Source organism: Vollenhovia emeryi, unplaced genomic scaffold (genome assembly GCF_000949405.1).
Source record: "Vollenhovia emeryi isolate VEMERY1.0 unplaced genomic scaffold, V.emery_V1.0 DF939187.1, whole genome shotgun sequence".
In the NCBI taxonomy this organism is placed as follows: domain Eukaryota; kingdom Metazoa; phylum Arthropoda; class Insecta; order Hymenoptera; family Formicidae; genus Vollenhovia; species Vollenhovia emeryi.
In genome coordinates this window covers 126,019-141,752 of record NW_011967179.1, presented here as the reverse complement: position 1 = coordinate 141,752, position 15,734 = coordinate 126,019, and the positions used below count along the sequence as shown (strand labels likewise).

Below are 15,734 nucleotides of genomic sequence, written 5' to 3'. Positions count from 1 at the left end.
TTGACCAATCACAGTTCATTATTCGACTTACGACATCCAATGTAGACCCAGCCTTACTGACTTTACTGGCGTGCGAAAAACGCAGCACCAGTAATTTTCATTGCTACCAACTATACTGTTTTCACTGGCAGTAACTAAATCCATTTTCGAACACATCCCGAGCGCGGGGAGATCGAACCGACTTTTTATAGGGGAATCGCGCGCGGCGGTCGAGTCTCTAGGTACCACGTCACTGCGATCTCGCGCGTGCGCGCAGCGCCCTCGAGCGTATGTACGCGCATCGGGTATAGAATGCGTCGAGTGCGTCGACGCGTATCGCGCTATCTCGCTCCCCATATCTCGTGTATATCACGTTTGTTGATGCCACTCGCCTCTCTCGCGATTCCTTTACGGGCGGCAAAAAGCGAGACGCGCCGGCTTCGCGGCCAGGAGGTACCTCAACGTAATCGCGCGGTCTGGCGTCACTCGGCTCGGCGGGGCCACGCGTCGCAAGGAAGTCTCTAGAGGCGGTGCTACGCGGTGGGGCTCTCTGTGCGCGACACACTCACGGACGGTCGGACGTTGTCATTTGAAAACGGAAGCCATCTTGTGGCCGAGGTTCCCATATCATACGGGAAATAATAGTTCCGCGGCTGTTTGTTCCGATAAATTGCTTCGTATCACACCAAATACGTCTAGACTATGCATGAACCATTTTATCGCACGTTCACATAGCCATGGCTGCGACAAGAAAGTTGCAAGGTGAGGAGAAAGTGTTTCCAACGTGTTTACATTTCGATGTAACTCGGCCGTTCCTGTCCCGAGCCGCGGCATCGGGTCCGTGCGGCCGAGCCGCGGCCGCCCGCTCGGGCCGTCGCGCGCGGCTCGGCTCGGCTCGGCCCGACGCCGCGGCCTCGCGTCGCCGGCCCGCCTAAACCCCGCGCGTGTTGTGTGCGGATCGCGCCAAGTCGCGACGCGCCGCTCCAACGCCGGCAGCACGGCGTATCGCGCGGCCCCAGTCCAGCGTCCCGCAGCCAAATGGCTACGAAACGGGCTCGCCGTGACGCGCGAGCTCGGGCCTTCGGCCCCGAGCCCGCGGACTCGACTCGACTCGCCTCGTCCCCGCGGGTCGCGGCGGAGCCTCCGTCGTGGCCGACGCGGCGGCTTTTTATTCTGTCGGGCATAACCTTTAAAAGTTTTCAACCTTGGCTCGGCGCTTGAAGGAGTTCAGGCGCGTGCTGGTGGCTTCGGTGTTCAAGCAAGATCGAGCGAGGATTTCGAACGTTCGTTAGAGATTACGCGTTGCTATAACCTAACGGCTGAATGGCGTTTCTACGAAAGGGTAAACGTGAAAAAAAGAACCTTGGCTCCTTGACTGGTCGCGACGGTGCGAGTCGTGTCCCCTCGAACGCTGCTTCCCGCGGACACGTTTTCACCCGTGAACAGACGTGGAATGCGAACGCTTCTCGGCCGGAGACCATCGCGCGAGAACAAAGAGCTTTTTCTCTTATAATTTTCTAGTACAATGGTCGATGATGTTTACTTGTTCGCTGTACACTTTTTTTTAGGATCGTATTTATAATTTTTGTTCTCTCTCTCTCTTTCTAACGTTCTCTGATAAATACGCGGTGTAAATTACGATTTTTATTTTACCCGAACGGAAAAATAATGACCGAGCACTTGGGAGTCGTTTGATCAACAAGTCAAATTGATTTGATTGAAAACATTCGCGCGATTGGTTTGTTCGTCGAAGTGAGGGAGGCTGAATGCTGTCGCGTTTTACGTTAAATCACCCCGATATAATTTACTCCCCTAATAAGATCGAGCAATTTGTATCAAGATAACGCGGTGACTTGTATATATACGTTTTGTCGTTTCAGGTGAAATAGATCGGTGCCTTAAAAAAGTGACAGAGGGTGTGGAGACATTCGAAGATATCTGGCAAAAAGTTCACAATGCCACGAACAGCAATCAGAAGGAAAAGTACGAGGCTGATCTCAAAAAGGAAATCAAGAAACTTCAGAGGTTACGCGATCAAATCAAGAGCTGGATCGCGTCGGGTGAAATAAAGGACAAGAGCACGCTTCTCGACTATCGGAAGTTGATCGAGACTGTTAGTATATCTGCTACACTGATTTTTTTTTTAATATTCTTTTTATAAGGATCGGGATAGAACCGAATACGTTAGGACGCGTAAGTTGTGGCGAATAAGTTGTGTGAGTAAATGTTTTGTGCTTTATAGCAAATGGAAAGATTTAAAGTTGTAGAAAGAGAGACGAAAACAAAGGCTTACTCTAAAGAAGGTTTAGGCGCTGCGCAGAAATTGGACCCAGCTCAGAAAGAGAAAGATGAGGTTACTAATTGGCTAGCCAATTCTATAGACGCTCTCAATCTGCAGGTACCCGTCTTTATATTGATAACGTCATCTACGGCGGTAACCGAGATAAGTCGCTGTAATACTATCGTTACTTTTGGTATAGATGGATACATTTGAATCGGAAATAGAATCGTTACAGGCGGGAAAGAAGAAAAGGATAGACAAAGACAAGCAAGATAGGGTGGACGAGTTGAAGGCAAAGCTGGACAAACACCGCTACCATATCCGTAAATTGGAGACGTTATTACGTATGCTTGATAATATGTCTGTCGAAGTCAACACAGTAAGTGTTTTCAGATTGGCATAATATGAAGCGATCGTGGATACGAGGTTGTTTGACCCTCCCTATTGACTTGCGTGTGAAACTGTTAACAGATCAAGAGGATAAAGGACGATGTCGAGTACTACATCGAGTCCTCGCAGGATCCCGATTTTGAGGAAAATGAGTATATTTACGACGACATTATCGGCCTCGATGAAGTCGAGCTATCCGGAGTTGGTATCCCCTCGTCTGCGACGACGGACAGTAACAACAGCAATGAAACCGGGGGCACGCCGACCTCGACCAATTCCTGTACTTCGCCTATACCGTCGCCGTCGTTAAGCTCAACTATGCATAATCATTCGAGCGATAGTTCCACGGACAATGACAAGAAGACCAAGGTGCGGATTCTTTCGGTCTCCGGTGTTTTTTCTTCTTTTTTTTTCAATATACGAGAAGGTCGAAGAAATCGACAAGTTGTAGATGTCGGGGGACCTAGCGATGCGGACGCGGCATCGCCTCTGACGTCTCGTTTGATTTCAGCCTGTGAAACCGACAGCAGTCAGGCCGCTACTGAATACGCAAGCGAGCATTCCAACCACGGGAAGCACTGCCACCATAAAATCGAACATGTTATCGAGCAGCACTCCAAGCAAAACCATTCCCATGACACCTAGCCATAGCTCGCCTAGTTCTACAAGCAATCACATTGCCACGACTAACGCCGGCAATTTCGCCACCGTAGCTGCCTCGCACAGCAATTCGCAAGCCATCCATTCTACCTCCAACAAAACATCCAGTAAGACGATTCACCTTTTTTTCTTCCCATACACGACCATTTGTGCTCGTGGATACTGTTGTAAGGGTTAATTCGCGCCCTCATAAATTAAATGCCTTTCTCTCTCTCTTTCTCGTAGCTCACAACAGCGAGAATAATATCTTGTCATCGTCATCCACGTCCAACGTTACGTCGAACGCGCCGCAAACGGTTGCGCAACAGCACAATAATAATCCAGCGCCGGCACAGACGACGCACGTGTTGCACAGCCAACAGAGTCAGAATCACAACAGCGAAACGGAAATGACCACGCCGGTGCCGCCATCCTCGTCGCCGCAGTCGTCGGTCAGCAGTAGATCCTCGCCGATGCCCGCAAACTCCTGCTCGCCAGCGCCGTCCACTGCCAATGGTCTCATCCCTAAGCTTCCCGACGGAAGCATGTCCTCTCTAAAGTCCATTGCCCAACAAGTAATTGTCCGAGCAGGTCTCGAGATACCACCCTCCGAGCCGAATAGAAACATCTTTGACAGTGCCAAGACGAGCAACAGCAGCAACAGCAACGCCACGTCAGAAGCACACATTCCTCCGTTACTCGGCGTCGCGCCGTTAGGACCCGTGCCACTACAAAAGGAACACCAGCTGCAGTTCCAAATGATGGAAGCTGCCTACTACCACATGCCACATCCGTCTGACTCGGAAAGATTACGCTCGTATTTACCGAGAAACATGTGCACCACGCCACCCTATTATCAGCAGGTACATTTCCCTAAGCGCTTTACGAGCCGACGCTGAGGCCTAATCTACAATGCGCTCTTTACGTCTAGAAACATTCTACTTTATGTAAACCAAAACTTAAAGAATTTGTCGGCAATGTACGATCGTACGGTGTATAATACTAGCTACGCTTATATCGTGTCTCGTGATACAATTTACCAACTCGCACAAATTTCTACTTACTACAAGGTAGAGTGTTTCGAGACGCAAAAGGCACATTGTAGATTAGGATACCATTACAAATGTTTTAAGGGTGTTGATTGACTGCGGAATAGAACATTTCTAGATAAAGAGGAAAGCCCCCTATTATGAGATTATTGGCTTCTAGTATGATATAGCGGAGTTAAATTAATAGACATCGTCTGTTGGTTCCACGATGAATTTACTGTCCTTGGAGTGAAGTTTGTTTAGTGGAAAATTGATTGCTAAATCGTGTAATCGTGGCGCAAAAAGATTTGCGATTGAATTTAGACGTTGAAAATCTACTATCTCGTATTAGAGGACTTCTCTGTACCCGAGAACTTTTCTATCCGTTCGCTCTCCGCACGAGCAACCGCAAATAGATGCTGCTAACGCACGCACGTGCTTCAGGTTCAGCTTCCCCATTCGGACACTGTAGAGTTCTTCCAACGTCTTTCTACGGAAACACTGTTCTTCATATTTTATTATATGGAGGGTTCTAAAGGGCAGTATCTAGCAGCAAAGGCATTGAAGAAACAAAGTTGGAGGTTTCACACTAAGTATATGATGTGGTTCCAAAGGCATGAAGAACCGAAAGTTATTAACGAGGAATACGAGCAGGTTAGTGCAGCCTTTATTTCTTTTACTTCTATTTTTACGGAAGAGAGGGACGCTTTTGTCCTCTGGAGGAATTGCCGCGGATCAGAGAGTAAACTGATCATGTAGCAGCCCATTATCCTGGACGTGATGTCTGGCGACGTTCTATAAGAGTCACTTGCGTTTCAGGGAACGTACATCTATTTTGACTACGAAAAGTGGGGGCAGAGGAAAAAAGAAGGCTTTACTTTCGAATACAAGTACTTAGAGGACAGAGACCTGAACTAACAGTTCTGTCGTTCGTTGAGTCTTCGAAATGCGCCGTTTCTGTACCGGTATTGTGTTATCTGAACTTTCGCGAAAGTTCTGTTCGGTATAAAATCGGTAGGATCCAATACAAAAGAAAAAAAAAGGAAACTAATCAGTTTAAACTGAAGAACAAATTTGTGCATAAAAGGGCAATGAAAAGCATTTTATTACATTTCGATGCTGCGACGACGAAATCTTTCTTAATCTTTTTTTTCGACGAAAGATGTAGATGAGGCGAAAAAAGAGTGAAAAAAGAAACAGAAAGATTGTGTGTGAAGTCGTAATTATTGTAAATGGTAACGAGATGAAGCAATGGCAGAGAAATTGGAGAAAGGGCGAAGGAAGGAGCACTGCAGAAACGTGTGGGATGATTCAGTGTGATAACAAGAGAGAGAGAGAGAGAGAGAGAGAGAGAGTGTGTATGAAAGAAAGGGAGCGAGAAAGAGAGGGAGAGAAAGGAGATGATATACTTGCTGGCGACTGACTTGTAATACCAGTACAAATATGCGTGCGGCCCGTCTGCCGTCTGGCGGTAAGGTGGAGGGCGCTCATGCTATGGTACGTCTTAATGTTAGATTATAAGTAGCCTTTTTGTATAAAGTGTATCGAGGTATAAAACCCTTAAATTGAATTAATGTACAGAATGTGTAGAAATAGTGAATAATAATATTATGGAATATATTTTATTTCTCATTTGAATGAAACCTAAGTTGTTTCGATTTTTGTCACGCACTAGCACATCATCTCTCGACCTACGTTTGGAAATGAAAAGAAAAAGAACATTCCATCCATCGTGACTAGACACCGCTTTCGAAATAGGTTACTTATATGCGTTCTAACGATTCATAAGGCCGGGGCTCGTCGTCGAAGTTTAAGATTGTACCGCATATTATTAATAGTAGCGTGCTAGGCTAAGCTTCTCATGCTACACACTTTGCAATCCTCAGATTATGATACTTTACAAGCATTTCAACCTTACTAACTCGTCGAGTAACGTTAATCGCTGTCGATATGCATATGCGTATCTGTCTTGTCGAGAATCACCGAGAGGAGTCGTGTGACTGTGCGAATTTATTTATATTATAAATCGTCAGTATTACCGCGATAATGCTAGCGCGCGCATTAACGTCCGAATAAATTGCTGATACATTGTTACAAAGCTTTGTTGCAAAACGAGATCGAGTAACGTCACGATTGTTCCGTGATCTGCCAAACGAGAGGATGAAAAATGTTCCACGGTATCCAATCTTATACCTTCAAGTTACAGAGTGGCAGATAATAGCAGTTATCTTTTTCAAAAATGTTAAAATACTTCTCAATTATATGCACAGATCATTAATAGGCATTATTGACCGTGTTGTGAAGACAGTATCGGCATTTAAGATAAATAATTTCACACAGGATCGCAGATCTCAAAGCGACTCCTCTTTTATGAGCGCGTCGTTCATTATCGCAAGAGCCTTCGACAACGAGATTAGATATACATCCCCCTTCCCTAGTAATAAAAGCTCAGTTGGAGATTCTCATACAATTGTTTAGCGGGATAGAGACGAAATTTAATTACCGAATAAAGCGTAGCGTATACATGTACTCTAAGCAGATACTCTTGTTGCAGAGGTTGCGGCGATCGATATTATTTGCAAGACGGAATCGCACGATTACGCATTTTTTAAATTTTACTTTTAGATAATCGAGAAGAGGCTCCAAAAGATTATACATCTGTAAAAGAGCAGCAGTAAACGTTAGCGGCGAATATTTGCAAGATTTGCAGCATACGATTGTAGGAGTTCTCCTGAAATTGGCACAATTTCCGACCGCGTCGAAACGTCGTGTGCGATGCTGACGATTTTACCGAGTACTCGCTCGCACACAAAATGTGTTTGTTAACAAGCTTGCATCGCATTGATAACAAAAGTTTAAATGCGTGATGGGTACCGCAGTTTTGAAATTGCAGCATTTTAATTAATGCCTTTTGCAACGGCAAAACAACAATGGCAGAGCACCGAAAATTATTTTCCAATGCACGTTTATATTTGTTATTCTGCGCGACACGCGATTATGTGCGCCGCTAAGCGGTTTGAAAAAGAAAGAGAAACATCGCGGAAAATGATGGGGATCTGTTGCCACTTTATACAATTAATAATCTAGCGATTTTAGAGGATGCATCGTAGTTGTAAATTCGAAGGGACACTTATCGTGTTTCTTATACCGTATTTTGTACTACAAAAACTTGTACAATGGATTACTGATTTTCTATAGAGGTTTGATGAAAACAATCAATTATCGATTTTACAGTAGTGTAAAAGCTGTATATAACGATCGTTATAACATTTTTCTGCTGTAGGGACGAACGTGCTTTCCTTTTGTCTGCATTTCTTCTCGTAAACGGGATATTCTGCTTATGTGATAACACTCAAATAGAAGCGTGCAAGTGAAAGAAGACCACCGTTTGTTATATAATAACAAATTCTGTCTTCGATGCTTCGAATTAATTTCCCCCTAACGCGTTCATCGCAAACGATAAAGAAATTGTGATTTTACTTAATAATATATTTTATTGTGATTATTTGAGTGATATTTAATACCATACTGCTTTGTGCGAAGACTTCAAGTCGTTAAAATACAGTACTAATTTCTTCAATATAACAATGTTTGCCTTATTGCTGAGTCTTGATTATATTTCAGGTCTTGCAGGAGCATCTCCGTTCCATTCGCTAATCCAGTTGAGCTTGCATCAGACTGTGCGTGATATGTAATTCATAGTTTGCTGTTCGCGAACGGCACGAGTAAACAAATTCGTCAAGTTCATCGTTTACTGAACTAATCAACTTGCTAGCGGAGCGGTTTTTTTTTCACACAAAATCTGAGCGCGAATCACGTCACGAGTCAGTTAATTCGTTTATAGAACTACTCTGTGCATTAAAATTTGTACTTATTTCTATGTGTATTGGAAAGATATTATGATAATTAACGTAATTGCTTGGAAAGTTGATTACATTATTTACAATAATGGATTTTCCACTGTAGTAATTGAAACAAACTTTCCATAATGGGGTAAAAATCTACGCGAGTAGATAATCGCACATTTATAACGTGCGCTTATAAAAGAACTGTGTAATTGTGAAATTCTAAGAATAGAGATTTCAAGAGTAGAAAAACAAAATTACCGCCGAATTACAAATCGTAAAGAAATCATAAATCACGAAGGTCCACATTGGAGAACGACGGATTTTCAAAAAACTTTTACGAATAGCGAATTGTAAATCACACATATCCTGATGTTAGCTTTAGAGTGGCATAATATTTCTTGACACGAGTTCAGAATCTAATCATATAATACATAAAACGACACACAATGCGCTACGAGTACGAGAAGATGTACGTATGAGCTACACAAAAAATATTTTTTTATTTGCAAGATAGAAGTACGAAAGATCATGGAATTTTTGCTTTCTATTAAATTGCATTTATATTAACAAATTCAGTCTTGAATTAATAAGATTCTTATGTGCACTTTTGCGAACTACAATTTAGTATGTCATTCACATTCGTGTAACTCGATTCAAGGTTTGGCACACAGCATCCAACAAAGTACGTGATCGCACAGCATCCATCGATACGACAGCGAAGTATCAACTTTTGCTGAGACGCTACAAATCCACCCGAGTAATATTAAAATATTTGTAACAAAGTGCTCGGGTAATTTTAAATCGTGCTAGTTGTAAAAAAAAGTGATTTTATTACATCGAAATTAATTGCAATTCACGTTAACAATATTATCATCACTTCCTTTTGCTCTTTACTTTCATTCTTTTTCTCACTCCAAGAGACTGTTCTGTGTCATCGTCTTCGTTATTACCACCGCGTTTCCGCTTGCCCGACTTTCTCTTCGATGTTTTTGATGTCCTGGGGTGTTACAATAACGTTTATATGTAATCGTCTACGTCTCTTATCAAATCGCCAGGGTTGGTAAGTTACCTTTTTTTTAAACTTAATTAAGCTAAGTTAAAGTTAAGTCTTGAAAATTTAACTTAGCTAAGATACAAGTTAATGACAATAATTGAATTAAAAGTTAAGTTAATAAAAAGAAATTAAAAAGTTAAATTTGTTTTATTTTAACATATAATTTCAGAGACTCGCGATCACGTAAATTGCGTTAATTTCTTAACACGACCAGTGTTTGGACAACCAATCATTATACGGAATATGGCCCGTGTTATGGGAACAAATTCACGTGAGTTCAAGAATCAAAGTCTCATATAATGGCTGTGTTCCAAAAATCACTACCAGCGCTGAAGATCTATGGTGCACGTAGATTTTTATATTCACGTGAAGCTTTTAATTTCTCATGTTTCCACTCTGGGGAAAAAATTACACGATCGCCACCCTGGTCTCTATCTCTAGTCTTCATAGTTCATGGTCGTGTTGAGGTACTGTAGTTCGTTAAGCGGACGTTTCAAAACGACTGGAAAGGACAGATGGAGGGTACGCCGGGAAAGAGAGCTCGAATCTCTCAGGAGGAAGATCCTGGTGTGTCCAGAAGTGACGACGTGATGCAAAGTGACGAGAATACGTTGAGCCTGTGTCCCAGTCTAAACCAAGAATCTCTGAGAAGTATCTTTCAATATTTAAATGGCAGAGAGCTAGGGAATGTCGCGATGATGTGCAGGTACAACGTTTCTAATTCATTAGTGATCCGCGTTCGATTTAATCATAATCACTTATCATATGCAGACGGTATAGTTATAGCTTTTATATCACGTTTATGTGAACAAACATTGACAAGATTTTATGTACAGACCAATTATTTCTCTGTGACGTTTCTTGTCATTTCTTTAAAAGCTACACGAAAGTCTAATTAAGTCTTGTATTTTATCAGATCTTCACACTATAAGCTCTGTAACTCAGCCGCTCTTTCTTTTTTCTTTTTAACTCTTTTGCGTTTTCTTCTTTTCACTCTTCGCTCTTCTCTCTTGCTCTACAGTGGCAGTACATAGTTTATAGAGATAGAACTTTACCGAGCATTTTTACAGCATATACTTCTGCTAATAATATCTAACAATATTTATTTCGCTGTACGAATGAAGAGTACATGACAATGTAAGCTGAATGCAGCATAAATTCAAGTACGAAATTGTCGTTTTCAGTTCCTGGTTGGAAGCTGCATACAATGAAATAAATACGAGGGGTCCTCACTTTGCAAAGGCACGCATCGATAGTGTTAAAATTTTAACTGAAATCTACGAAATGAGAATTAAACCATCGGTAGGATTCTGTTTTTTTTGTACATACGATTTTTCAGTCATTAATACTGAACCAGGTATATGTTTTATTACTTTCTTAACTATATTTTCTTTAGTAAATAGATGCAAATTTTGGAGTTTTATAAAAGTAAATTCTAAGAAAATTTATTGGCCTTTCGTATAAGAGTACATTTTAATAATAAAAAAAACGCCCGTGCGCGTGTGTCTAAAATTAAATAAATAAAGAACAAGTCTTTATATTTTGAATGTTTTATTGCTGTCTCAGTCAGCCAAACCGCTTGTTTACTGTACAACAAATTTTGCTAAACGCTTGTTAAAAGTTTGCAAGCAAAAAGGTGTGAAATATGTGGTGCAAATGTTAGGTTTGTTCGTGCTTGAAATTCCCCCCAAAATTCCGGCGCTTTAAAATGAGATAAATGTAGTAACATACTGGAGAGGAAGGGATCGAAGATTTCAAATGCAACAAGTGCAAGCAACACGAACACACCTTCCGTTGTACCAGACGGTGTCGCGAAATTGTCAGCAGAAATGTAATAAAATCCGTTAATATACCGTGACAGCAAATTGTTGCCAAATACCGAAAGAAAAGCTTGATGACAATTTGCAAGCTTTGCTCGGAATTTGACGACAATTTAAGTTACCATCTTTGCGCAAAGCTTGCTGGGTTTTTGCTGTCGCATTATGTCCGCGAGTTTTGCCAAAGAAATACGAGTTGACTGCAGATACAGGTGCTAATAATGTTTGACACCAAGTTCCGAACGAACTTCACGCCATTTTGTAGATAAATTGCTTTACTTTTAATATAAATTCTTTTATTAATTTTTCTATTTAAGTCGAAGAATAATGTGGGATTATCGATGCAATAATATAGGATCATTCTTTTATTCCTTTTTAAGATGATATGAAAGATGTGTTACCTAAACACTGCCTGGTTACGTGGCTCCTTTGTGAAAGTGTTATGATAAGTAATTACAACCTACTGTATTTATCAAATAAAGAAATACTATGTACATTTTTACCAGAAAACCCGAATGTGACAGTGAAATTATTTTCACTGATAAACTATTGCAACATAAAAATAACAGTTGACTATCAGAATATAATTAGTACAATTGGTAATTGTAAGACATCTGTGTCAAGTCAGGGGACAGAAAATAAAACGTCTACATGTTTTATGTTATTCTGTAAACATAACGGCCTCCTCACAGCAAAACGTTGGGCCTCAGTCATGCAAGAAAGGTATAACTTACATTTACTCCGAGCGATAATACATATCCAAGTTTATTATTCGGGTAGGTCCAACCGTTGTACAACAATGGCTAACATTTGATAATACCTGTTTATTTCTCTTTGCATATATGCAGCACAGAAGCCGAAATTGATTCTGTATGGGGCGGTGTGTTCGATAAAGTTTTGTATAATACAAATATGACGGTTGACGCAGGTTGCGTCGCTGTTGTGATTACTGGTTCTGTACAGACGTGGTCCACGATTTTGGAGAAGGAATGTAATACAGAAGAGCAGATCTGGGCGAGATTGATGTTATTTAAAGACAAAGTAAAGTTAAAAAAACATTCCGTGGGATTCGTATACAGGTCCAGGATTCGCGAAAAACGCCTGCTCCATGAATCTTACTTAATAGTAAGGATATGCGAAAGATTGTTCCCCAAGGTACCCATAGTAGGTTGCACTGGTATTGGCGAATTTGGAAAAACTACCGGCGATGAAGTAAACGAAGAAAGTGAGCAATCTTTTCTTACCGTAATGAAAGTATCGTTTCCTGATAGAATGATATACCTACAGTTTTCTCCTTATTTTAGAAAATGGCAAAGAGGATCACAAATGTACAATTTCTTGGTATAATGAACACTCTATTGTGATTTTGATACTTACATATAGTTGACGCTTTGCGAGAGGATATGCGTGAATGCTGCGTGAAACATTTTATCTCGTGCACTGCTAGTTCTAGATTTTGTTCCGATCCTCTTCTTTGTTAAAAAGTCATGGAAAAAAGCTCAGATGTTCACAGAAAAAAAAGTGAATGTCTTAACAATAACTCCGTTTTTTTTATTCTTAGATGTAATTTGCGAACGAGTTTTGTACGAGTCTTAAAGTAATTCTACTGAAAAATTAGAAAAATGATAATTTATGTTAATATATTACGTTTTGCACTGCATATGTTTTCCATTTCATTTTCTGCAGCGCTTGTTCCAAATAATTTATCATACTCGAGCAAATTATATCGAGCAAGTAATCGTTCATCGAGTGTTGTCTACAATGTTTGAAACACGTGCGGAGCCGTTACTACCGGTAAGATACACCAAGGCTCGATCATGAATCTTTATGAATTTTAAATTCCTCAATGAAATTTTTCACTTTTCAACTTCACAACGATTTTACGCTGGCGGAAAGAATTCGTTACCGAGCCTACGGTGCGAAGGGTAGAGTCGAAGTAACCTTTGTTCTTCGATATTCTGTGTACTTTGAAAGTTGCCGCGGTCGTCCTCCTTTCACGAGGTTCAAAATAATTCGTCCGTTGCGATTGGTCAAATTTCAATCTAAATTCTATCTCGGTCCGTAGTTCGATTTCAGACTCTGCGCACAATAAAGAAAATACAATTAAGCAAATGTTAGAAGAGAGAAAAAGTGTAACGCACAAAAAGAATAAAATATAAACTTAGTCGTGTCACACAGCCTATCCAAAGTATTTATATCTCAGCTTATAAATTTAAATAACATGGATTTAACATCCATTCCTAATATTTCCTTTGTTATGCTTTAGAGCGAAAAGGGTATTGCAGGCGACAAGGGAGGTAGTAAACTTTTGGTTACGCCACTTTGAACCCAACTTACCAAACTAAAATATGTAACTGCAGATTCCGACATACATACGAATTTAATTGATAAAAGGTATAGAGTATAACTTAATACACGTTGATTTGTTTGTTACATAAACATTAGTAGTTTAAATATTTACAAGTATCTGCTCAAAGTGCAGGGCAGAACGACATTTGGTCTAATCATTCACGCGTTCTGTCAACATCCGAATTCGATTCGATCAAATATTTCACAACGTAACTATTTACACGACTGTGTTTGTCAGATATCCAACATCCAATATGCATACTTCAATAGACTAAATAAAATTCTAGATGTAAGAAAATAGAGCAAATTATGAAATGTACTGGCTGTCGTTTAATCCAAACCTTCTTTCTTCTCCTTGATTGCCTCCTGGAACACAGATTGTTCTCGGTTATGCGTATACATAGACTCTATAGATTTGTTTTCTGTTCCTACACTGGTGAACTAGTGCAGCAAGCTAGAAGGAGAAAATACATGCTCGTCTTACTCTAATTTATTGCACTAGTTCACCAGTGCAGCAACAGAAAACGAACCCAATATCCTGCGTTGAAAATACGTACTTTGAAACGTTCCTCGAACAACGAGAGCTCCGCGATCAAATCGGTGATGGCGTGCATAAATGCCTCGTGTGGAGTATAATCGGACGTTGTCTGTATTCTAATGACGAATTTATGTTCCAGGGGATGGGGGACCTTGTAGCCGGCGAATAACACTTGAGGATCCTTCAACAATTGGCTGTGGAGTCGAAAGAAATCGATGAAATCACTTTGCTACCCGAAAGAGGACCGAAGTAACGCACATGTACGTTTACCCACTTGCGAATCATGTTTCCCAGCGTGTGATCCTCCTTGTTGATCGTAAAGATCGCGGCGTTCGGCACTTTGGTGTCCTGCTCCTTTATTATTCTACAAAACAGGCGTTCATTCACGCAAGTGCAACTTTAAGATTCCAAAACGAGGTTAGGCTACGCATAAATATTGAGGATATCGGCATACTTTTTCTCTCCCTCGTACAACAAGAATGACTCGAAGGTGGGCGGTGCGTTCATCTTGGCCCGTCAATTGTTAACAACGTTCTCGAATTAAGTAGTCGCCACTGAAACGCCGGTAATAATTCGCCAAGAGCGCTGACAGAAACGTCGTCGTGATCGCCGTTGACATACCGTTGCCGCCGCCGCCGCCGCGCTGTTGCGAGTCGACAATCGATTGCGATAAATCGATAGCCGACGAATTCGCTATGACGTCACTCGAACGAGTTCAAATATTTGTCAGTGCGCCTATCGCCCGATGATCCGCCAATTGAAAAAGGGGTGGGGAAACGTGACCAAACAACGACAAGAATAAAGGGCGAAATAGGTGAGGTATACGTGATATTTTCCAATGACTCGTAGGCTTTTCGTGAATGCCGCAATGGTTCCGTCAGGCCCAAATGAGGAAAGCTCGTCTCACATTCCAGGAGGTGTCCATCGTCGAAAGAAACAAAGAAAAACAGGCGGAAGAAAGGGGGATGAAAGAGAGGGAGAAAAGCACGCATTATAGGCTTGTGTAAGAGGCAAAGGATAAATTTTGATGACGAAAACTGTTAGGTAGACTAGATTATAGCGACATGAGCCAACAAGCGTATTTTGAACAGGTGACATTAGCAAGGGGACATGCGAAAAATAGAAATAATAAGAAATGTGAGACAATGACGGGCGAAAAGCCGGAGAGGATGAGGAGTTCGTTGCGAGCCGTTATAGAGAACAGTAGAGAAATTGAGTGTTTCAAGAGCGAGAAGGCAAGTGACTGCCTGTGAATTGGTAGAGAGAATATCTGGCGAGGGACTGCCAGTGTACTAGTGGAACTGTAATATATTATATTCTTAAATTTTGTGTGCTTGGGGCCATTTGTTCATTAAATTATTAAATTGTTTATTTTACGCCCTTTATTTCTATTAAAATCCTACATATCTTACACTTGTTTTCTATTGCTGCGCTGGTGAACTAGTGCAGTAAGCTAGAATGAGAAAAAATAAACTTGTCTTGCTCTAACTTGTTGCACCAAGTTCGCCAGTGTAGCAACAGAAAACAAGCCTTAAGCGGGGAGCATACGCACTTTTGCATAAGTGCATTATAAGCATATGTATAACGAATTTGATTGGTCCATTTCCTTGTGCATTTGCTCATAGACCAATCAAATTCGTCATGCGTATGCTTGTGCACTTAGGCAAAAGTGCGTGCGCTACCCGCTTTACGACACACTTTGAAGTAAACCGCAAAACTCTCTTTCCCCTCATCCTCCGGTCTTTCGTCTCTCTCGAACGCCGGGGCCGAGGTGCCGCGCTTGGTATTAATCGCTGCTTGCGCCGCCGCGC

General features: G+C 41.4%; 3 protein-coding genes across 6 annotated transcripts; 2 read left to right on the top strand and 1 right to left on the bottom strand.

Moving 5' to 3' along the window:
- The first annotated feature begins 242 nt into the window (after window positions 1-242).
- LOC105562455 (CCR4-NOT transcription complex subunit 3) lies at window positions 243-5,937 on the top strand. Of its 2 annotated transcripts, none has more exons than XM_012013312.1 (9): window positions 243-741; window positions 1,860-2,092; window positions 2,222-2,377; window positions 2,460-2,639; window positions 2,732-3,019; window positions 3,162-3,417; window positions 3,536-4,152; window positions 4,762-4,971; window positions 5,137-5,937. In XM_012013312.1, the coding sequence occupies exons 1-9, from the start codon at window positions 717-719 to the stop codon at window positions 5,233-5,235; spliced, it is 2,064 nt and encodes a 687-aa protein (XP_011868702.1). In that variant the 5' UTR covers window positions 243-716; the 3' UTR covers window positions 5,236-5,937. The 2 variants fall into 2 exon arrangements, with proteins under 2 accessions (XP_011868702.1, XP_011868703.1); XM_012013313.1 differs by lacking the exon at window positions 243-741 and adding an exon at window positions 1,112-1,321.
- Window positions 5,938-7,998: 2,061 nt separating this feature from the next.
- LOC105562456 lies at window positions 7,999-13,302 on the top strand. Of its 3 annotated transcripts, XM_012013316.1 has the most exons (6): window positions 7,999-9,225; window positions 9,389-9,925; window positions 10,404-10,576; window positions 11,543-11,759; window positions 11,885-12,261; window positions 12,341-13,302. In XM_012013316.1, exons 2-6 carry the CDS (start codon window positions 9,735-9,737, stop codon window positions 12,421-12,423), a joined length of 1,041 nt encoding a protein of 346 aa, XP_011868706.1. In that variant the 5' UTR covers window positions 7,999-9,225; window positions 9,389-9,734; the 3' UTR covers window positions 12,424-13,302. The 3 variants fall into 3 exon arrangements, with proteins under 3 accessions (XP_011868706.1, XP_011868704.1, XP_011868705.1); XM_012013314.1 differs by having other exon boundaries at window positions 11,885-13,302; XM_012013315.1 differs by lacking the exon at window positions 7,999-9,225 and having other exon boundaries at window positions 9,382-9,925; window positions 11,885-13,302.
- Window positions 13,303-13,397: 95 nt separating this feature from the next.
- On the bottom strand, window positions 13,398-14,583 carry LOC105562457 (DNA-directed RNA polymerase II subunit RPB11). The gene is made up of 4 exons (XM_012013317.1): window positions 14,378-14,583; window positions 14,198-14,287; window positions 13,943-14,117; window positions 13,398-13,751 (listed from the first exon to the last, which is right to left on the bottom strand). The coding sequence occupies exons 1-4, from the start codon at window positions 14,428-14,430 to the stop codon at window positions 13,716-13,718; spliced, it is 354 nt and encodes a 117-aa protein (XP_011868707.1). The 5' UTR covers window positions 14,431-14,583; the 3' UTR covers window positions 13,398-13,715.
- Window positions 14,584-15,734: the final 1,151 nt, after the last annotated feature.

Bases quoted from the DNA above. Each gene is read 5' to 3' on its own strand.
- LOC105562455 (XM_012013312.1), top strand. From the start codon at position 717: ATGGCTGCGACAAGAAAGTTGCAAG. The intron at 2,640-2,731 runs GTAAGTGTTTTC...AACTGTTAACAG, and splicing joins TGTCTGTCGAAGTCAACACA to ATCAAGAGGATAAAGGACGA. The intron at 3,418-3,535 runs GTAAGACGATTC...TCTTTCTCGTAG, and splicing joins TACCTCCAACAAAACATCCA to CTCACAACAGCGAGAATAAT.
- LOC105562456 (XM_012013314.1), top strand. From the start codon at position 9,735: ATGGAGGGTACGCCGGGAAAGAGAGCTCGAATCTCTCAGGAGGAAGAT. The intron at 10,577-11,542 runs GTATATGTTTTA...CATTTTTACCAG, and splicing joins AGTCATTAATACTGAACCAG to AAAACCCGAATGTGACAGTG. The intron at 11,760-11,884 runs GTATAACTTACA...GCATATATGCAG, and splicing joins GCCTCAGTCATGCAAGAAAG to CACAGAAGCCGAAATTGATT.
- LOC105562457 (XM_012013317.1), bottom strand. From the start codon at position 14,430: ATGAACGCACCGCCCACCTTCGAGTCATTCTTGTTGTACGAGGGAGAG. The intron at 14,288-14,377 runs GTATGCCGATAT...CCTGTTTTGTAG, and splicing joins TTGTACGAGGGAGAGAAAAA to AATAATAAAGGAGCAGGACA. The intron at 14,118-14,197 runs GTGGGTAAACGT...TCGACTCCACAG, and splicing joins CTGGGAAACATGATTCGCAA to CCAATTGTTGAAGGATCCTC.